This window comes from Felis catus, chromosome A2 (assembly GCF_018350175.1).
Source record: "Felis catus isolate Fca126 chromosome A2, F.catus_Fca126_mat1.0, whole genome shotgun sequence".
Classification (NCBI taxonomy): domain Eukaryota; kingdom Metazoa; phylum Chordata; class Mammalia; order Carnivora; family Felidae; genus Felis; species Felis catus.
Window position 1 is genome coordinate 9801152 of NC_058369.1, and position 22334 is coordinate 9823485.

At 51.6% G+C, this 22334-nt stretch overlaps 1 protein-coding gene across 7 annotated transcripts; it reads right to left on the reverse strand.

The window, feature by feature from the left end:
- Positions 1 to 1306: 1306 nt before the first annotated feature.
- BRME1 (break repair meiotic recombinase recruitment factor 1) lies at positions 1307 to 22251 on the reverse strand. Of its 7 annotated transcripts, none has more exons than XM_045046696.1 (11): positions 22177 to 22249; positions 21818 to 21881; positions 21337 to 21388; positions 17086 to 17263; positions 14014 to 14095; positions 13666 to 13776; positions 8490 to 9794; positions 5270 to 5380; positions 4940 to 5028; positions 2795 to 2887; positions 1307 to 1692 (listed from the first exon to the last, which is right to left on the reverse strand). In XM_045046696.1, the coding sequence occupies exons 1-11, from the start codon at positions 22206 to 22208 to the stop codon at positions 1533 to 1535; spliced, it is 2277 nt and encodes a 758-aa protein (XP_044902631.1). In that variant the 5' UTR covers positions 22209 to 22249; the 3' UTR covers positions 1307 to 1532. The 7 variants fall into 7 exon arrangements, with proteins under 7 accessions (XP_044902631.1, XP_044902661.1, XP_044902653.1 ...); XM_045046726.1 differs by lacking the exon at positions 22177 to 22249 and adding an exon at positions 22075 to 22131; XM_006928481.5 differs by lacking the exon at positions 1307 to 1692 and adding an exon at positions 1799 to 2552 and having other exon boundaries at positions 22177 to 22247.
- Positions 22252 to 22334: the final 83 nt, after the last annotated feature.

The window sequence follows — 22334 nt, forward strand, 5'->3', positions numbered from 1 at the left end:
TCAGCGTCAGAAGAGGCCAGGTCTTGGGACAAGGTAGTGTGAACAGCTCCAGAGGGGATGGGGCACCTCTTTTCTATTCTCACTGCATCTTTCAGCCCCCACATGTTACTCTGACCCCCACTTTCCCCAACTGTTATTTGGATTTTGGTTCATCCTGGAGTGCTGGGGTGAGCTTGCTTTATGCTGAGGAATGGGAGTGGGCACCACAGGGTGACAGCCCAGCACCTGAGCACGGCACTTGCTGCCCGGTTAGCACCCTGAAGCCATTCCTGTGATGTCTAGTATTTTTGAACTCCCTTCCAGCCATCTCTCACACACTGACATGCCAAATGGGCAGAATCCTCCACCCTGGAGGTGGGGGCTTGATAGGAGACTGTCCCTCCCCCTCCTCCCCAAATCATCCTGACCAAGGAGGCCCTCAGTGAATGTTTAGGTCATCACAGATGTCCTAGCAACCAAGGCCATGAAGTCACATGCCAGACCCTTCAGAACAGGGAAGGACTTCTTGAGGGGGTTGGCGAAGAATGGGAATATGTCCTGGGGGGTTGGGCCAGCCAAGGCCTTGGGGAGAAGGCATCATGGCTTTGGCTCTGCTTGGGCAGGGGAGGGAGATCCGTCCCTACCAGGTAGTGTGATCCAGTTCTCCTGGGGCAAAGGCTGAGCTTGTGGGAATCCCCACTCCCTGTCTGCTCCCCTGGCCTCCAGAGGGCAGCAGGTGGCAAGTGTCTGTCTAAATTCTTCCCCCAAGCCAAGGGCTGGCCTGGGGTCTGGGGTTCCATCCCTAGCTCACACGGTCTCCCAGAGTTGGGTGGAAGCGGGATTTGGATTTTGCAGGTCCCCTCTGGCCCTTGGCTTTTGGACGTGGACCAGGACCCGAGGCCACCCAGGAGGAGGGCTGGGGATGGGAGACAGTCCTTGAGGACAGCCTGGTCCCTCTGCTTGGAGAGGGGAGGGAAGGAGGAGAAAGAAGACCCAGAGGAAGGCTCCTTAGCAGCCCCAAGAGTTTCAAACTGGGTTAGGGGACACAACATCCCAGCCACCCCCAGCTGCTTGTAAGTGCTCATTGTATAGGCCAGAGCTGCTGGCACTTGAGACCCAGGGTACCAGGAGAAGGGGCATGTCCAGGCAGGTTCAAGGAAGAAGCTGCACATCCAGCCAGGAGAAGGGGGACCATGACCCACCTTGCTCTCCTCCAGCATGGGGTTTCCTGGGGTCTAAGAAGGCCGTAGGAGGGGATCTCTGCCTTGACTATAGGAAATGGGTGCAGGAGTCACAGGTGAAAGGACTAATGAAGTCTCCAGTCTGGTCAACCTTTTGGTGACCAATTTAATTGAAGCATCGTGTTCTGTAAAATGGGTTGGACAGCAGCACCTGCAGACACTAGCTGTGTTTGCATCAGTAACAATCCCCCAGCACTGCCTCCTTCCAGTCTGGGGCCTAGAAGCAGCTTTTTCCTTGGGGGATGGGTAAGGCCATCTGAGCTCTCAAAGCGAACCTACCAACTCCGCAGTTGGGTGATCAACTATGATGTCTCAGTGGGCTTGTTGCCCCACAGATACGGGTGTGTGTGTGTGTGCTTGGATGTGTACACACACATGGACACACAGCCACCCACTCCTGGAGACTGACACACTTAGCATCTTGTGGGGACCCCTTGATTCACAGGGCCCGGCAGTGGCCCAACCTGCCTTCCTGGGGAGGATGAGAAGTAAAAGGAGAAAGAGGTGGTTAGGGAGGTTTGTGGGCAAAACATAAGGAACTGAAAATGCCTCAAACCCCAAACAACAGGTCACAGATCCACACTAGGGAATCATTTATTAATGCTCTAACCAGAACAAATAAAATGGAAATCTGGAGAAAAACAGAGGTACTGCCAACAAAGGGAACCCTTTTCTCCTCCAGGAAAGAAACAAATTCTGAACCTCCCATAACCTGAGCTGAAGAACTGAAATTTGCAAATCCAGATAAACATCCGGGCCGCTCTAGGCCCTGCTCAGAGCAGCTGGCTTTCTGAGTGTTGGGGGCACAGTCAGCCTCCAGCCTCCTGCCTCTGGCCTTTGCTGCAGCCCCAGGGAGGAGCAGGTCCCCTTCCGTACCAACTCCCAAGGGAGGCTATTGACTGGGGCCTGGCCTCCTGTGTTTCCCATGGAAAGCTGACTTCTGGGTAGGCTGAGGGAAGGTTTCTGGGGCCCACTGGGGAAACGCTGGAGCATCTTCTAGGGTAAACCAGGGGGCACACACGGCCTGCAGGCTTTCCGGGGTCTGCTGAGGGATTGTTTCCAGCTGTTTGGCAGGAGTACCAGGCACTTCTGGGGGCCAGCGCAGAGGAAACACGCATAGGCACTGTGAGCTTGCACACAAGTGTGCGCACAGGGCGCTCCTGAGGTGGTCTGGAAGTAATCTACAAATCCCTCCAGGATCGCTCCCCTGGAGGGAGATTCCCAGCTCCCTTTGATGTGTAGGGTGCCGGCGCTTTCCCTGCTGGCCTTGCCTTCCTGTAGTTGAGGCGCCTGAAGGCCTCCAGGTCCCGGTGGGTGCTCATGATCAGCCGGCTGCAGGAAGTGCCAGCAGGAGCTGTGCTCCACCAGACGTCCGTGCGAGGACCCCACCTCTCATTCGGGCACAAGTGGCTGCTCACTCTCCCACACAAGCTCACACACCTACACACTCACGGATCATGGACACACACACAGGCGGATGCTGGCACTGGGCCCTCCCCACCACCCTCCAAGGCCCTGTCCCCTCTGCCACCCCTCCCACCCCACTCATCCATGGATCCCTGCCCAATGCTTACTTCAGGTTGGAGAGCTCAACCACAAGGCCACGCACGGTGTCTGTCGCGTCCTCCATCCTGGCAGCTTCGCAAGCTTTGATCCCTACACATGTCCTGGGGGGGAAGGGAGGGATGACATGAAGCCTGACCTCACTGGACAGCTCTGTCAAAGTCTGTTCTGGGGGCTTCTGCTGGGCCTGGAGCGGTCTTCTCTGGATGTTAATACCTTTTACAGATACGAAGCCACCACAGGCAGAGCCCTCATGGCCAACCTGGCTGGCTGTACCATGAGAGGCACACTCAGAATCCAGCCGCCTCCCCACCACCTTGGTCCTTGTCTGGACAGCTGCCACAGCCTCCCTGGCCGCCAGTTCCTGCCCCTACAGCCTGTCCCCCGTTCAGTGCTGGGGTGGGGTGGGCTGTGAAAATGGAAACCGGGTCGGGCCCAGTGCCCCTCCCTGCAGCCCTGCACCATCTGCCAGCACCTCCAGACCCCATCCCCTCATTCTCATTCCCTTCCCCCCCTGTTCCAGCCACACTGAATTCCTGGCTGTTCCCTGAGCACTTCTTAGGGCCCTGGAATGTTCTTTCCCAAATATCTCCTCCTGGTGGGGGGAGGGGGCCTTCCCTGATCACCACTGTAAATTTTTAACCCCTTCCTCACAGTCTTTTTCTCAACACTTTACCATCTGACTAATTTGCTGGTCTCTCACCCTCCCACCCCCACCAGATGGAAGTTTTGTGTTTTGTCCCACACGGCCTCCCCCATGCCCAGAGCAATTCCTGGAAGAGCTGGCACTGGATGGCATTAGTATCTATGGAAGGGTAGATGCACCACAGCACCCACTGTATCTAACACATGTGGCCTGCGGGTGTGGGCAGTGGGCTGCCCTCCTGGACTCGAGCCAACAGCTGTTCCTAAATCCTCCCACACCCCAGCTTAGCAGTGTCTGCCAGGCTGTCACTGTGGGAACTCCAGTTCTGCCCCACCCGCTTCGGTCACCCTGAGCTGGCTTGCCTTAGCCTCTGCACGTCCCACTCAGCCACAGGCCACTGAACCAGACCCATGACCTGCCTGGGGCTTCCAGTCATCCATGTGGGTCATATCAGAGGCCACTGGAGATTCACAACATGAATCTCTCTCCTCTTTGCTCAAGCAATAGTAGGGCCACTTTGACTAAACTGCCACTGATCCCCTTGCAGAGTGTGTGTGTGTGTGTGTGTGTGTGTGTGTGTGTGTGTGTGTGTGGCAACAAGTGGTACAACAGGTACTATTTACAGACGTTACGCATGGGTAAGAGGTGGGAACGTGGCCACCTCTATCCTGAGGATGAGGGGGAGGAGGAGAAAAAGGAAGGAGACAAATTCTGCCAAGGGCTGTGTCTCTCACCCCTCCTCCACACTTGCCAGCCAGAAACAGAAACTTGGCCATGAATAATCGATAAGCTGCAGCCTCTGCAGAGAGGCCAGTTCAAGTACAAGGTAACAGGAGAGGACTGGCTCAGTGTTAGCGCCTGGCAGGGTGGGGAGAAAGGACACAAAGGGAGGTGATGGGACTGTGAAAGGCTCTGGGGTAGAGACAGAGGACCCCCCCAACACACACACACACACACACACACACACACACACACACACACACACACACATTCCATGGCCTGCAGGAGGGAGAAAGTGGCCTGCCTTAGGGCACAGAGCCAAGTGAGGAGATGGGACCAGTCAGGGACCCTGGAGGTCCAGAAGGTGCCAGAGCGGGGACAGACCCCAAGGTCACATGGGCCAACGGTTCTTAGCCCTGTCTGGGTCCTCTTCCCCTCTAGAGATTTAGGAAAAGCTCTAGAACCTCTCTCCACAAAAAGTACATGGTATGTCACAACAACCCATGGACCTGGGGGCACCTTCCCAGCGGTTCTGGGAAGAGACTGTGGTTTGTCTGTAGATCGATGATCACGATTTTTCCACTCATGGGGATCAGGGGACACGCACAGTTTGAAAGATGGGGCTCGGCTCCCTTACTGAGGCCCATCCAGGGCAAGGCAGGCCTATGGTGAGGGAGAGTGTGGGAAGCGCCAGTGCCAGGAAAGCAGTGACGTTTTCCCCTCCCAGGCACTTAGGGACAACCGGTACTGGGGCAAGCGTCCTGGGCCAGCCTCCCCCCATCATGTCTACCTCAGCTGGAAGTCAGTGAGGGGGCCTCCATCAGCATGTAGGCTTGTGCCAGGCCAACGAGAGTCCAGCCTGCTCCCCAGAGGAAACAACTGTGGAGAGAGAGCACACATATGAAAGACCTAGCTGTGAGCCCTGCACAGGGAAGGGTCATGCAGGGACCTCTCGGTTCCTCCGGGCCATGTGAGGGACACGGAGGCAGAGAATCCTGCAGAACAGTGGTGTAGGGAAGGGACGGGATGCCGTAACAGCTAGACCCGGGGGCCGCCAGCCCCGGCTGCTCTCCCCACCTCCCCATTCCAAAAGAGCAGACAGGGCAATGTGGGGCCTGACCCTGGTGTCCCCTGCCGGGCCTGTGCTTTCTGAAGGGCTGATCTGTGCTGGCAGATGGCTCTGTCTCTGATGGCTGAGGTGTAGCACTGTCTCCTGCTCATCCTGCAGTATCTGGAAAGATACAGAGAAGACCCCCAGTAATGGTGACTGGGGCGAGGTGGGCATCTGGTGTTGAGGGGAAGAGGTCAGCCAGGTTTCATGTCAGGGGGAGATTTTGCAAATACATTTTAAGGGAAAATTTATAATTAATAGGGGAGAAAGCCAGATAACCCTGAGAAGCTTAAGTTTCTAAATGTCAACGGTGGTTTAACTTTCATGGAAAATGTCAGGCTCAATCATGGAGGTGACATATGTCCCTCCAAAAAGAGGCAAAGAGGCTGGGGCAGAGTGGCCGGCCCAGGGCCTCTTCTGGGGGGACCAAAGTCCTAGAGTAAGACGGGACCCACTCCAAAAGACATCCTTTCAGAACCGAGCCCCTCTCTCCTGACAGCAGTGGGGGATGGGGTGAAGGGCTTGAGCTACAGCTTACAGCTGCAAATCGTCCCTGAATCCCAAGGAACAGACGTGAAGAGCTGCTTGTAGCCCAGCGGCTCTCACCAGGGAGGATCACCCCTAGGCACTTCACGCTGGTCGGCACACTTTGGTACTGGGGAAGGTGCTACGGGCATGCTGTGGGTAGAGGTCAGGAGGGCCACTCAGCACCCTACAGTGCACAGGACAGCCCCACCACACAGAACTATCTGGGGCCAAATGCCAGCAGTGCCGAGTTGGGAAGCCCGTCTAGTTATCTCCCAGGCATCTGGTTGACTTTCATGTAAGTGACTCTGTGGCTTAAAATACAACTTGGCATCACATGTTCACTCAACTCACTGTGCTGTTCTTGGCCATGAGAAATATTCTCCCTCCTGACAGGTACTACTGCCTCCACCAGGGTTCTGTGAATGTTTGACACAGTGAGGGCAGTTCTCCTCCAGAATGTGCTGGAGGCCACCACTCTAGGACCCAAGAGGGACTTGGAATCAGCTTTTTTTAAGTGACTTACGTGGCAGTGGCCTACAGAGGCCCCAGTGTCTCTGTGGGGAGTGTTACATCCTAAGGGAGCTACTATGAGAAGAAAACACCATAGTTTCCTGTGAGGAGACCTGGGTTTGAAACTGCTCTGTCATTGCTGTGTAACCTCTGGGACCCCCCGAGTTGCCTCCTCCGAAGCAGTGCTCATGGCTGTGCCACCGTGAGGGACAGTGGGCAGGCCGCTGCTGCCACTCTCTCCATCTACCTGCACTCTATTCCCAAGTGTGCCTGTCCACGCAGCCTTCCTGCTGGGCCCCATCCAGAAGCTTTCCGTGGGAACCTGCCTGTGCCGGGGTCGCCCCAACTTGTTTGGGAACGCCCATTATCTAAACGAAACGTGCCCAGGCGTCAGCAGCCTTGTCAGGGCAGCGCTTCCGCCCCTGGGGGGCCTGTCAGGTCTGACCACCCCGGCTGTCTGCTGGGTCCCACCACTGCGGATTCCTTGGTGTTTTCAAAGCCCAAAGTCACTGGTGGCCGATCAGGAAGGGCTTGCTCTTTGCCTGCTGGATGCCACTAGATAGCCCAACTGCTCCTTTAGCCACTGCCCAGCAGCCAGAGACTGAGGGCAACTTAGACTGCTCTTCTTTCCAAGGGAGGGGTTTATATTTTTCAAGGGATGGGGCTTCAATTATAAAATTTCAGCTGTGCCAGGAGCTGAACGCCCATCTATCCCAGGTACTTGTCTTCAAACGTTATGAGTGGACTGCACGGCGATTGGCTTTCAATGATCTTACTCATCTGGTGATTGAGAAATGGGTGGCCCAAGGTACTGGGGGCCCACATGTGGCACCTGGGGCCTGGTCTGAAGCTACCCTGCAGGTAAACATGGTGAGGGGCCAAAGATGACCCTTGGCCATCCCCTGGGAAGGCAGCACCTTGGAGACTCACATTTGCTCAACCCAGCCACATTCCCCTCTGTGTCTGGAACAGCTGGCTCTCTTCAGCTAGGCACCAGATGAAATACTAGGCATGTGTTTCGGGGCCATATTGTATAAAAAAACTCTTTAAGTGCTGAAATGATAGGGTACAAAATGTTTACTCTGGGAGAGGCAGGTGGGAACAGTACAACCACAAACCTCACAGGGGCAGGGACCACGCCTGATGTGCTGACTCCTGGAAGAGCAGGCTCTTGATAAGCATGTAACTGAATTAATTTTTTAAACATTTCAACAGGACAGCCGAAGAAACAGAGGCCAATGTTTGTGAAGCAAGCTGGGTTCTGTGTTCCAGGACAGGCACAGCTGCAGAATCAGGCCAACCTGGGAACAGACCCAGCCTGCTTCACTCAACTGCTTCACCTTGGGCAGGTGCCCAACCTCCTTCAGCCTCTTATCCACACCCAGTGTGTGGAAAGAGAACCACCTACCTTCCAGGGTGTGACCACAAAGCACTTAGCCCAGATTCAGGTGTGCCAGTGGTCAGGGATGTGGTGCCTCCCTGGGGGTGGGGCCGAAGCGAGGCTGCCACCTGCCCTAGACAGGTGAATGCCAATGGCCAGTGTAGGCTCAGTAGCCAGGAAAGGTGATTTGGGGCAGCTCTCCCACTGCCTCTTGGGCAGGCAGATCCCTGAAGGAAAGAAAGTCCCTACGAATTCCAGCAGGAAAGCAAAATTCTTGTATATATTTGGAAAAAAAAATTCATATCAGGACCCTGAAACGACCCTTAAGATGGGCAAAGGCTCTTTTCAGTTGGAGACTGAAGTCCTCTCCCCCATGCCCAGCTTTGACAACACTGGCTTTTTCAAAGGTACCCTCAAGGCTTCAGACATCCTCTTTATATCCTTCAGAAACCTGCAGCCAGGGCCAGGCCCTGAAGCGTGGAGAGGGTGGGCACACCTGGGGGCTCCAGTCAAGGAATGGAGGACCTCCACCAACTCTGCCTGGGCTGACGGAATGCATGTGTGTCACTGCCTGGGGCTCTGCAGTTCCCACACAAACTCCTTACAGAAAGAAAGGCAGGACTGTCCTATCTGGAAAATCACTGACTCCATACACACTGAAACTAAACCTCATTCTCCTAGACCCGTGTGCTGTATAAACAGATGACCACACACCCCAAATTCCCCACCGGTGTGTGGTTTGTGACAGGGCTCATGGCCACTTGACACCTATCTTGGGATGGTCTGGCTATCATGTGGGGAAACTCTTACCTGCTCAGGTGAGGCTGCAAGGTCAGGGACTTCTAGGGCATCCCGTATCTGGCTGTCTGGCAGGAAGTGAGGTTCCATGGCTGGAGACTCCCCCAAGAGAGCCTGGTCTGCAGAGCCAGGAGGGGGTTCAGACCAGCCTGTGGGATCTTCAGGGGCACCTGGGTGGTCGTGGCAGGCCCTGGTCTCCTGGGAAGGGCCACCCACTGCTTCTCTGTGCACTGGAGGAGCAAAGGCTCCAAGAGACAGATTGAACCAGTCAAGGTCTTCTTTAGGGCTCTGGCTCCTTAACTCAGCTGCTTTTTCACCCTCAGGCTGCAACAGCAAAGGCAGTGCACATATCCCCCCCAGTCCCTCTTCATCCAGGCCAGGCGCCCTTGTTTGATCAACAGGTGGGCCCACTTCTGAGGCTAGAAGACTGGAATCTCCAGCACCTACTATGGGCTCTTTTATCCTGCGATCCAGAGCCAGGGAGCCTAAAGGGCCCCCCAGGATGTTGCCAGGGGGCTTGTCTTCCCACCTTGCCTCCCTTCTGCCTCCTGCCTCCCCAGTGAGAAGTGTGCAGCTGAGCAGGGCCCCACTGTGGCCTCCATCAGGGGCCTTCCCACTGGGAGAGGAAGGTGCCCTGGTGTTGGCCTGTTCATCTGGCTTGGCCACCTCTGGAGCCCTCCGTTCTGGCTCAGTGGGGTCTGTCCTCCTGTCTGTGATGACAACGGTCCCAAGGGAGGAATGACTTGGGCCACTACAGCTCTGTTCTGCTTCCCTGCTAGTCTTGCTGGGTATCTGCATGGGGTCAGAGAGGGCCTGGTCTGCAGATCCGGGCTCTGGGCCCTGAGTGGAGGAGGGACCCAGGACACTGTCTCCTTTTTCTCTGTGCCCCTCAGGCAGGTCAGCCTCTGCTCCCCCTTGGACACCTGCTTCCTGGAGGCTTCCTCGGTCTGGCTCCTTCTCTTCAGCATCACTGCTCAGCAGGAGCCCTTTCTGGCCATGATAGCCTAGAACCCAACATCCCTTCCTGCTTTCACCATCCGGTGTGTTGGTTCCTTGCTCCGACAGGTGGTCCTGGCTGGCCCTCTCTGAGGCCAAGGGTACCATCCCCCGTTCTGGAGAGACATTGGTGGAAGCCGAGGGCGGAGAATCCCCACTTTCAGGCACAGGTGTCATGAGGTTTTGGTCTCTGTGTTCAGGGTGAGTGCTGTCTACCTGGGTCTGGGCTCCCGGCTCCCTGGCCTCCCAGGAAGCAAGCCCTAGTGACTCCTCTTGCAGTCGGCTTCTGGCCTGTTGGCTACTGGGCCCTGGCGGTGTTTCCTATGGAGAGTAAAAGACTCACCCTTGAGCCTTCAATAATCAACTAAAATTTTTTCTAGTTGTAACTATACCTGTACAAAGTCTCAGATGTTACACATGGTGCACCCAGTACCATTCAGTACCAGTGCTGGGCATAGTTAGAGCCAGGGGCTGGAGTGGGGACCAGAAGCAGAGGAATCCTTCTTTCCATCAGCTCCTTCTTCCCACCAACACTGGGCACATGGAGGCTCTTGGACAGATCAAGGATATAAAAATCAAGGGGGCCTGTGGATTGTGTCAACGTCAACTGACCGGTGTTGGCAATGGATGCTAGTTAGAAGATGTTACCACTGGAGGAAACTGGAGGAGAGCACACAAGGACCTCTCTGTACTGTTTTATTTTCTTTCTTTTTTTTTTAATTTTTTTTTCAACGTTTTTATTTATTTTTGGGACAGAGAGAGACAGAGCATGAACGGGGGAGGGGCAGAGAGAGAGAGAGAGACACAGAAACGGAAACAGGCTCCAGGCTCCGAGCCATCAGCCCAGAGCCTGACGCGGGGCTCGAACTCACGGACTGCGAGATCGTGACCTGGCTGAAGTCGGACGCTTAACCGACTGCGCCACCCAGGCGCCCCATAATTTTTAAATGTTTTTATTTTTTTTTGAAGGAGAGAGAGAGACAAAGCATGAGCAGGGGAGGAGCAGAGAGAGAGGAAGACGTAGAATTCATAGCAGGCTCCAGGCTCTGAGCTGTCAGCACAGGGCCCGATGCGGGGCTCGAACCCACGAGCTATGAGATCATAACCTGAGTCGAAGTCGGACGCTTACCCGACTGAGCCTCCCAGGCGCCCCTGTACTGTTTTTGTTTTCAATTGTGGTCTAATACGCATTATATAAAACTCACCATCTTAATCAGTAAGTATACAGTTTAGTGGCATAAAATACATGTACGCTGTTGTGCAACTGTCACCACCTTCCATCTCCAAAACTCTTTTCATCTTCCCAAGCTGAAATTCTGTCCCCATTAATCCCTGTCTCCCAGCCCCGGGCATCCAAGCATCGAGCGTCTACTTTCTGCCTCCATGGATTTGACTTCTCTAGGGACCTCCTGTAAGTGGAATCCTATAGTATTTATCCTTTTGTGGCTGGGTTATTTCACTCAGCATAATATTGCCCAGTTTCATTTATGTTGTAGCCTTTATCAGAATGTCTTTGCTTTTTAAGGCTGAATAATATCCCATTGTATGGATATGCAACATTTTGTTTATTCATCTATCAGTGGACACTTGGGTCCATAGTATTTTTGCAATTTTTTATGAGCCTATAATTATTTCAACATAAAAACTTAAGGGACACCTGGGTGGCTCAGTCAGTTAAGCATCTGACTTTGGCTCAGGTTATGATCTTGTGGATTCGTGAGTTCAAGCCCACATCAGGCTCTGTGCTGATAGCTCATAGCCTAGAGCCTGCTTCAGATTCTGTATTTCTTCTCTGTGCCCCTCCCCCACTTGCACTCTGTCTCTGTCTCTCTCTCAAAAATAAACAAACATTAAAAAAAAAAAACTTAAAAAGAGAGATGGGGTGCCTGGGTGGCTCAATCGGGTAAGCATCCAATTCTTGGGTTTTGACTCAGGTCATGATCTCACGGTTCGTGGGTTCAAGCCCTGCATCAGGCTCTATGCTGACAGCACAGAGCCTGCTTGGGATTCTTTCTCTCTCCTTCTCTCTCTGCCCCTCTCCTGCTCTCTCTCTCTCATAATAAATAAACAAACACTAAAAAAAAAAACTTAAAAGAGAGAGGGAGAAGCGAAATGTCCCTAATGGAGACAGAGATGACCAGAACAGGGTGGGAAAGAGGGTTCTGACTGGGACGTAGATAGATATTGTCCCCTAGGTAGATGGCAGCTCAATCCAGGCATTCAGACCTAAACCTGCAGAACCACTGCAGCCCTTGGATCTCCCCCAACTCGAGACACTGGTATCTGGAATCTCCCTCTGGTATCTCCTGGTGACATCCAATGTCACATGACCGACACCAGCTCCTGAGTATGCCCTCAGAGGCTCCCTGTTTCAACTACAGCAACTCCATCCTTCAAGCTATTCAGGCCCCAAACCCTGGAGTCAACCCATCACCTCCCTTCCTCTCACAACCATGCCATCAACTCTCCTTTCAAACTGGACTACAAATAATTACATCTGACAGGTAGGGACTGAGGTCTGTACCCAAGGGCACCCTATAGACAGCGATTGTCCCCCCCCCCTTCCCATGCATCTTCCATACGGTTATCAGCACTGAGGGAGATGCCTCCTCCACAGTTACCTCCCTACATCAGTCAAGTCCAACCTTTCTAGGAGGGTGTGTGTTGCAAATATCAGAGCATTGAAGGTCATGGCCTGTCAGTCTGGCTTCAGTAAAGCCACTGGCAACCAGCCGCTGAGTTACACATAGCATTTCCTGCACATTTTCAGTCGACAGTGAAGCTAAGACCCCTCTTATTAGTTAGTTAATATTATTTTTTTAAAATAAGCTCTACACCAAACATGGAGCTTGAATTCACAACCCCAAGATCAGGAGTCTCATGCTCTACCAACTGAGCCAACCAGGCACCCGACCTCTCGTTTGTATGTACATATGCACGTATGTATTTATTTATTAAGTTTATTTGAGAGAGACAAACATTGCACGAGGCGGGGGAGGGACAGAGAGAGAGGGAGAATCACAAGTAGACTCTGCGCTGCCAGCACAGAGCCCAACATGGGACTAGAACTCACAAAGCCGCAAGACCATGACCTGAGCTGAAACCAAGAGTCAGACACTTAACTGACTGAGCCACCCAGGCACCCCCCGACCCCTCTTGTTTTTAAATTACACTTTTTGTGAGATCATTGTAGATTCATATGTAGTTATAAAGAAATGGCAGAAAAAGACTCGTCATGCCCTTTACCCAGTTTCCCCCAGTGGTATCATCTTATATAACTTGAGTATAATATCACAGTCCAGATACCAACACTGATCAAGTCCACCGACCTTATTTGGCTTTCCAGCTTGACTTACGCTTGTTTGTGTGTGTGTATGAAGTTCTACAAAGCTCTCTCAGTGGTGGAGGCTGTGCATCCACCACACAAATAAGATATGGGAAATCTCCAACACAGGGTCCCTTGTGCTGCCACGTGTAGCCACACTCACCTCCCCACCCCACCCTGGTCCAACTCCCTGCAACCACTAACCAACCCATCTCTATAAGTTTCTCATTTCAATAACGTTATGTAAATGAAACCCTACGGTATATAACCTCTTGGGACTGGCTTTTCTCACTCCACATAACGCCCTAGAAATCCATCTAGATTGTTGCGTGTATCACTGGTTTGTTCCTCTTTCATTGCTGGGTTGTGCTCTATGGTGTGTTCAGCCATTCGCCCATTAAAGGATATCGGGTGTTCTCCGCTGGGGATGATTACAAACGTGGCTGCTGGGAATGACCATCCCTCACTTTTGTAGGGGCCCCTGTTGCCAGAGACATCATCACCTTGGGAGCTCATGGTAGAAAGGACAAGAAAGTACGCTGTAAGACCCATCCCCTACCCCCAACCACACAAAAGCTTCCAAGAAGTAAAGGGGTTCAGGGACAGAATGTGGATTGTCTTTTCTGCATTTTTACTACTATCATGCAACCTGGGGAAAAGGGCTGTGGCCTTGACCACTTGGGTGCAGGCACAGCTGTCCTGAGCGCCTCACACAGGCGTGGCACACGCTCCACACACATCTGTAGCATCACGCACTGAAAAAGGGCATGCAGACAGATGCAGGTCTAGCCAATGCCAAAGAAAACCAAGGTTGAACTCAGTAGCCAAGGCTGGTCCAAGCAGCTACTGGGTGTCTAATGGGCTCACCTGCCTGATTTTAGGGATTCTACTCCTGAGGTCCTCTTCCCTCAACTCTGCTGGTCTTGTCACTGTCTTCCTGGACTTTGCAAACTGGGGGACAAACCTCCTGGCTGAATTCTGTGGACCAGTTACAAGAACAAAGCAGCAATAAAGATAAGGGCGGAATGAGGTCTCAGAAAACAAACACCAAACCAGTTCCTTTCTTGCAGCTTCAAATGCAGTCCTTACCCTCCACTCCATCCCCAGCACAGTCTCACCAACCTGTCAGCCTGTTGATGCTGAATGGAGCTAAGAACTCCAGCTTAAGGGAGGCAGCGTTTGTAGTACATATATGAGGCCACAGAACAGGCTCACCTGGGAAAGAGGAAGGGGTGCTGGCTCCTTTTCTGGTTCCCCGTGGAGACCGGCGGGAGCTTGTGCTTCCTCAGCAGGAGAGCTGGGTGGAGAAAGGCAAAACAGAGGTGGTTCTGAAGTTCTGGAAAGCTGTCTGTGCGCGTGGTAAGACAAACAGAATGAATCCAAAGGCAAAGTAGTGCTCAGTCTCCTGCAAGGGAGGTCCTGGAGCACCTGCTTGGAGAGGGTGGGGTGGAGAAGGGGAGCTGCGCCTAGGGTGACATGGGACTGCCAAGAAGGGTGCAGAGTCTCACATCTAGAATCCAAGCTTCCTGCTCTGGCAGCACTTTACCCTTAGAATCCCAGGAATTGGCTCCTGAAATAAGAATAGGATTTCACATTTGGAATGACACTCTAACCCCCAACTCTGCAAATTCCAGAGAAAGGAAGTTGTAGATGCAAAAGACACAATGTCAGAAAAAACAGGTGTACTCATTAATTGCCAAAAATGCAGAAGCAACTGAGATTGCATTTAGTGGGTGAATGGATAAATAAACTGTGGTGCATCCAGACAATGGAATATTATTCGGCATTAAAAGAAATGAGCTATCAAGCCATGAGAACACAGAGAGGAAGCTTAAATGCGTGTTACTAAGTGAAATAAGTGACCTGAAAAAGCTACATATCGTATGATGGAAACGCTATGACATTCTGGAAAAGGCAAAACTACGAAGACAATAAAAAGATCCGTGGGGCCAGAGTTGGAGAGAGGAGAGATGAACAGGTGGAGCGCAAAGAATTTTTAGGCAGTGAAAATACTGTGCATGAGATTATAATGGTAGATACATGTCATTCTATGTTTGCCCAAACCCACAGAACATACAACACAGAGTGACCTCTAAAGTAAACTGTGGATTGCAGGTAATTATTATGTCAGTGCGGGTTCATCCTGGGTAACAAATGCACAGCTCTGGTGAGTGATCATGACAATGGGTAAGGCTACGCATGTGTGGGGCCAGGGGTCTATATGGGAACTCTCCATTACCTTCTTTCCAATTTTATTATAAACCCAAAGACCTTAAAAAATTAGGTCTTTTTTTAAAATGTTTATTTGTTTTTGAGAGAGAGAGAGAGACAGAGTGCAAGGGAGAGGCAGAGAGAGAGAGAGGGAGACACAGAACCCAAAACAGGCTCCAGGCTCTGCAATGTCAGCACAGAGCCCGACACGGGGCTTGAACTCACAAACTGCGAGACCATGACCTGAGCCGAAGTCGGACACGTAACCAACTGAGCCACCCAGGCGCCCCCCCCCCCCAAATATTAGGTCTTTTTAAAAAGATTGTGAGACTTATGGTTATATCTAAATAAATGTGGATGTATGTGTTGTTAAAAAAATCAAAATCTGGAACTAAATCTTCACAATTTCACCTTTATAAGTGGAACAGGAAAAAGCATGAAGATACAGTAACAGGTTTAAACCATGTCAGGAGGTTATGGAGACAGAATAAATCTAGATACTGACAGCAGTTCAAACTGACAGTTTGAAAAATTTTTTTTTTAATTTTTAATGCTTATTTATTTTTGAGAGAGACAGAAACAGAGTGAGAGTGGGGGAGGGGGAGAGGGAGGGGGAGAGAGAGGGAGGGAGGGAGAGAGAGAGAGAGAGAGAGAGAGAGAGAGACAGAGAGAGACAGAGAGAGAGAGGCAGAATCTGAAGCAGGCTCCAGGCTCTGAGCTGTCAGCACAGAGCCCAACATGGGGCTCAAACCCACGAATTGTGAGATCATGACCTAAGTTGAAGTTCGATGCTCAACCAACTGAGCCACCCAGGTGCCCCAAGAGTTTGAAAATTTTTAATTGGAGTGGATTATTTGGGTGGCTGCTAGGGTACTGGTAAAGATTTCATTTCTCAACATAAATGTGTTAAGCTTGTTGGCTTTGCTTTTTTCTGTTGTACTTCTATGCACATGGTATTTCTTAATTAAACATTCTGAAAACAAAAACAGAAAAAAGAGAGTGGGAACCCACTTCTGTAGGTTCTGACTATTCTTATGGACTAAGACAGTAGGGTGGGCAGTGCCTGGGACCCCATGAGCCCTGCTGGCCTCTCTAGGAGCGTGAAGCACAGTGACATCATGCTACCTGTCTGGGAGAACGGGTTAGCTGTGACATGCGGCCCCTCTTCATATCCCACACACCACAGGGCTGCCTTTAGTCTTAAGATTGCAATGACCTGCGACCACACAGCCCCCACCGCCAAAAACAGCTCTGTTGGTCAGACCATGTGCCGCAATTGTTTACTCAGAAAATTTGGTACACTGATCCATGATACTTTCTTTGAAGACTTCTGGTAGCAGGAATCCTCCTCTTAACTCCTGCTAACCCTTTCTACTTTGTTGTAGTTACATGTGGTTTAACTCCATGAATAGACTATGCTCCAGATCTTTCTTTTAACCCCATTGTGCTTAATTACATATTCCTGAAAATAAAAATAAGGAAGCTGGGAAACCATGGTGGTTAGGAACACAGGAGCCAGACACAGCCAGACCCCAGCCTGCCCTGCACCAGCTCAGTAGCCTTGGGCAAGTAAGCCATTTGATTTCTTGAAATTTCGGAGTCCTCACCTGTGACACAGGGATAAAAACTTACCTCACATAGCCACGAGGATTAAACGAACAGACAGACGTAAACCGTTTATTATTAGCACACTGTCTGGCACATAATATTTGCTATCCCCTTTCATGGCTTATTAGTTCGCAGACCCACAACTCCATCGATCCTTTCTTGGTTAAGAAGGAATGTGGGATAAACATGGATTTGACCAGCAGAGGACAAGATGCATTCTATTACCAAGTGACCTTGAAACATTCAAGGTTTTCCTTGCCCGTGGTTAAAATATCAACCTTTCTCTCTGGAAAGGAGAGTCCTAGGAATGGCTTTGAGAAGCAACCTGAGGGGCCCTGAACCCGCAGAGGGAGGCGTGGCGTTGGATGGGTCATGGTTGTCCCCACGCTTTGGCATCCTGCCTACTGGACGGCTGTGCTGTGCCCACTGTTGGTGTGAAGGCTTGCTGGAATGTTCCAAGCCACCTACCTGGAGGCTGCCTGTACTGGTTCCTCTGTCCTCTGTTCGGCAGAGGGAACAGGTCCTGATCTGCCTTCTGACGCTTCAGGGAGACACAAACAGCCCCATTCAGAACTCTGGGGGGGCCTGCCAGAGTCTCCTAGCCTTGGGTTCTTTGGGAGTTTTGGAGGACGGATTCCTTCTCCACCTAGTTTAGAGAGAAAGGAAAATGAAGGGATGGGAGGTACAGGGAGCAGGCACTTCCACGGCTGACAACCAACATGGCAGGGCCACTGCCGCAACATGAACAAGCTTGTTCCAAGAGCAGGAAACCCTTGCTCTGACACTAGCCTGGAGAGAGAGATGGGATGGAGCCTGGTCTAGGAGCTTAGGTAGCCATGGGATTCAAAGGCTTTTTACCTAAGGACTGGTCATGACTGAGACCAAATCCTGATGTGGCCTGGCACCAAACTACATAAGACAACCTGGTCCAGCCACCTGTCTCTCTGGGAAAGTGGGGAGAGATGTGTACTGGCTTCCTTGAGTCTCAGCTCAAATGTTCCTGCAGAGGGCCATCCCTGACTTCTCTATAGGGCACCCCCTATAGAGACCCACGGTCTGTTTCATTCACTTCACAGCTTTTTTTTTTTTTGCCAGTATCTGATGTACTGGTTATTTTCTGTCTCCCTCAATACAACCTGCTCCATACAAAGAGGGGTCTATCTCACTCTCTACTGAGTCTCAAGTGCCTAGAAGATCATCTAGTATACCACTGGTGCTCAATAAGTACTTGGTACATGATTAAATAAACACACGTGTAAAACAGAGATCACCACCAGGAAACACTGATAGGACTAGATTATGTACCACTCTAGTTTTCTGTGATGCCTGCAGAATATCCATCCTGGGAAAACTGGGACCTATAGTCATCGAGTGCTAGGAGGTGACATCTCAGCTGCTCCTCGGCCCCTTGAATATCTGCAATACCTTCCCCATCACTGAAAGCAATTAAGAGCCTAACACCTATTTGCTGAATGAAGGAAACACCCTTACACGGAAACTGCCAGTAGTGGCTGACTTGTAATACCTCTCTAAACCTGGCCCCAACCTACTCATTTATTCAAAAAACAAATGATAAAGGTTGAACCTAGACAACTCCATGACAGACGCTATCCTGAGAAGTTGGGTACGTTATGATAAAACTTTGAGGCAGCATCCCACTGTTCTGCCCATCTTACAGATAAGAAAGCTGAGGCACCTGGAGGCCAAGGAATCTGGAATGGGATCCAGTCAGTCCAACTCCAGAGCCTGCATACTTAAGTGCACTTGAGCATTTATTGAGTACCTACTATGTACCGTGCCTCTGACCAGTGAGAACAAAAAGGCAAACCAGGTGGTCTTTCTGGAGTTCAGTCAGGTAGATCCTTTCCAACCTCAGCTAGAAGTAAACCCACTGAATGAGCCCCCCATCCCTAACATCTATCACTAGGGTCCTCGTTAGCATTCACTCGACTGTTTGTGCTCCAGTAGACCACTGTGACTTTCTGTAATTTTTTTTTATTCTGTTATGGTTCACGTGTACCCTTTTAGAACTTTACCTTACTGCCGTGTATTTGAATTAGTGCTCCCGGCGAGAAGCAATTTTCTTTCTCCCCTGCCTAGACCCTGAGGGTCATGAGGGCAGGACCTGAGTCTGCGGCACCCTTTGATCTCATCCTTGCCCCGCCTGCTGGTGTAACCTGCTTAGACGCCCGCGCCAGTGCTGTACTTAGAGCAAGGCTCCAACGAATGCTTCTTACACAAGCATATTCCCACCCTGTGGTCTGCCAAAAAAGGCAAAATTGAGCAGCTTTGTTTATTTGGTTTCTTACGATGCCCAAACACCAGCTCGCTTTACTCATCCAATGGACATGTGTACCAAATAAAAAACAAAAATATCAACAGAAGTGAAGAGCCTCCCATTTCCTTCCTGTGATCTATCCCCACAGGACTAATTTAAGAAAAACTAAGGCAGAACCTTATGTTCAACACCAAAGGCCAAAGACGTTGGGAGGGAAGGGCTTCTTTCACCACCTGCCAGAATCCTCTTCCTCTGTCCCCACCCCTTCCAGGACACACAGAAACAGCTGTCCTGGGCCAGCCTGGGGTCCACTGAGCTAAGGAGGCCACTGCCAAGAGAGGCCCCAAATGACATGCTGTGGGTGGGCCTGGCTGTCCCCAGCTTCCCCCTCCAAGGTCAGTGAAATTCCTGTGTTTCCAAGCAGCCTGTTGCTCATTTCTACACAAAACATTTTCAATCCGTTGCTAATTTTTGTCCCACATAGTTGGGGGGGTGGGGTGGGAAATGAGTGCTACTCCTTATGTTCATTAGCCAGTAAGTAATCATTTCTAAACTTCTATGAGGTTTAAGTTATCTTAGACAATGACAGGGAGGTGGTGCTATACTATGTAATGTTGAGTATTTTTCTTTTCGAGTGAAGAAACGTATATGTAGGTTGACAAATAAAGAGGATGTGATATCCCATAAAGCAAAAAACAGATTATAGGTCGATATGTGTGATGATTCTATTTTCCAGTGAAAACACTATATTGGTGTATATATAGGAAAGTTTGGAACAAGTAGTGTAGCGAGGTTCATTTCTTGGCTTCTTATGCAATATTATGATTGATCGTTGTCCTGTGGTTTTGTTGGACATTAACCTCATGGGAAGCTGGAGGTAGGGTAGACAGAACCCTGAACTATTTTTGCAAGTTTTCTGTAAGACCAACATTACTTTAGAATGAAGGTTTTTTTTTTTTTTTTTTTTTTTTTTTAAGTCTGGGGGGAGAATCATAACAGCAGCATACACTTGTGTATACCTAGGGTCTATCCTCTGTGCTTAACAAATACTAATCCACATGTGAGCTCTAGGGCAGAGTTCTCCACCTCGGTACTGTTGACATTTGAGGCCAGATCATTCTGTGTTGTGGGGGGCTGTCCTGCGCATTCTAGGATTTTGAGCACATCCCAGGCCTCAACCCACTAAATGCCAGTCCCTGCCACCTTCCCCACATATATCAGTTGTGAAAACCAAAAATGTCTGTAGACATTTCCAGTGTCTTCCAAGGAGCAAAAAATCCTCCCACCAGGTTGAGAATCATTGTTTGAATGGACAAGGTCGGTGCCTTTATTATCTTCTATTTACAGAAAGGAGAAACTGAGGCACAAAGTAAGTCATCTGCAATCACAGGGCAAGCATGAGAGCTAGGATGAACCCAGGTTTTTTTTTTTTTTTTTTACGTTTATTTGTTTATCTTGAGAGAGAGAGAGAGAGAGAGAGAGAGAGAGAGAGAACGCGATCAGAGTAGGGGCAGAGGGAGAGGGGGAGAGAGAATCCCAAGCAGGCTCCGTGCAAATCCCAGCACAGGGCCAAAATGTAGAGTTGGACACTTAACAGAATGAGCCACCCAGGCTGCCCTCAACCCAGGGTTTTGGTTCCAGAGTGAAACACTTAGCCACCAACCGATGACCCTGTAGTATATCAAAGACCTTGTAGTTGGGGGCACCTGGGCGGCTCAGTGGGTTGAGCGTCCGACTCTGGCTCAGGTCGTGATCTTGTGGTTCATGAGTTCGAGCCCCACGTCGGGCTCTGTGCTGACAGCTCGGAGCCTGGAGCCTGCTTCGGATTCTGTGTCTCCCTCTCTGCCCCTCCCCCGTTCATGCTCTGTCTCTGTCTCAAAAATAAATAAACTTAAAAAAAAATTAAAAAGTTAAAAAAAAATAGACGTTAAAAAAAAGATCGGGGTGCCTGGGTGGCTCAGTCGGTTGAGCATCCGACTTCAGCTCAGGTCACAATCTCACCATCCGTGAGTTCGAGCCCCGCGTCGGGCTCTGGGCTGATGGCTCAGAGCCTGGAGCCTGTTTCCGATTCTGTGTCTCCTTCTCTTTCTGCCCCTCCCCCGTTCATGCTCTGTCTCAAAAATAAATAAATGTTAAAAAAAAAACTAAAAAAAAAAAAAAAAAAAGACCTTGTAGCTCTATTCACAGGTTGTCTCTGAGAGCGCACCCCTGCCCTAAGCTTGTGGGATCCCACCCGAGGGTGGAGGAAACTCCAGAAAGCTTTCACTTTTTTACCATATGCACTTTCCACAATTCACCCTTTTCTCACCAGCTCCTATGAAGTCACTCCCCCCGCCCAGGGGCTTGGCGGGGTCGTGTTAGCATTTCTACAGCAAACAGGCCCACATCCTCCCATAACCGGAAGCAGCAATAAAGACGCGTCAACTTAAGTGTCCAAATACCTGAAGTCCGAAGCTTTTTCCTCTTGGTCATTTTATTCCTCCTTTGAGAAATCTGAAAATGAGCACAATCCCATCGTTGTAAGCAGTCCTCGCCCCTGGGTACAGCCCCAGTGACCTTGGCTGAGGGCAGAAGCCACCCTCCCCGCACCTTGGCCCATCAGGCTGCCGGGATGCGGGGTGGGGGCAGGGGGTGGGGGGGACGGGAGCGGGGGGAGGTCAAGCTGGGCCCCGAGGGAACATGGTGGGGGGGAGTCACAGCCACCTCAGGCCACGGCCCGCCCGCCCCGCCTGGGAGGCCCTGGGGACACGGCTCTAGTCCCCACGTCGGGACAGAACATGGGAAGCGCCGTCCCTCTCCGCTCTGGTCGGAGGCCCTTCCAGGGACACCCGAGGACCCTGGAAGGAGCCACCTGGGGCCCTTCAAAGGGTCAGGGAGCCCTGTGGGGGATGCCTGGGGCCGTCCAGACAAGTCGACACCGACCTGGGCCACAGAAGTTGTCAAGGTCCCTCTGTCCTGATCAGGAACTGGGTAGGTCTGCCTGGATCTGTCGGGGAACAACTCGGTTAAATTACTTGCATTAGAATTTTCTGAGAAAATGAAGGGCAAAAGTTGGCCCTCACGGAGGCCGGGGGTCTGGCGCTGACTGTGGGGGGGGGAAGGGCGGAGAAGGCCCGAAGCCCGAGCGCTGTGGGCCCGACTTCCGGGGGCCGGACCCACACTAACCCTACCCCGGCCACCTAAAAATATGGAATGTCCAGACCCGGGCCGCCAGGAGAGGCCAGAGCCCGCAGGTGGCCGCGCGACGCCGCGAACCGCGCGGCCGACACCGCCCCTCACACCTGCGCGCGCGCTCCACCTCTTTCCCGCGCATTCACGGCACCGCCGTGCGCAGGCGCGATGGCAGCACCGCCCCCGCACACGCGCGCACGCCCCGCCTCTTTCCCGCGCGGCCCGCGGCCCGCCCACCGCCCGGCAGTGCGCACGCGTGCCCGCGCAC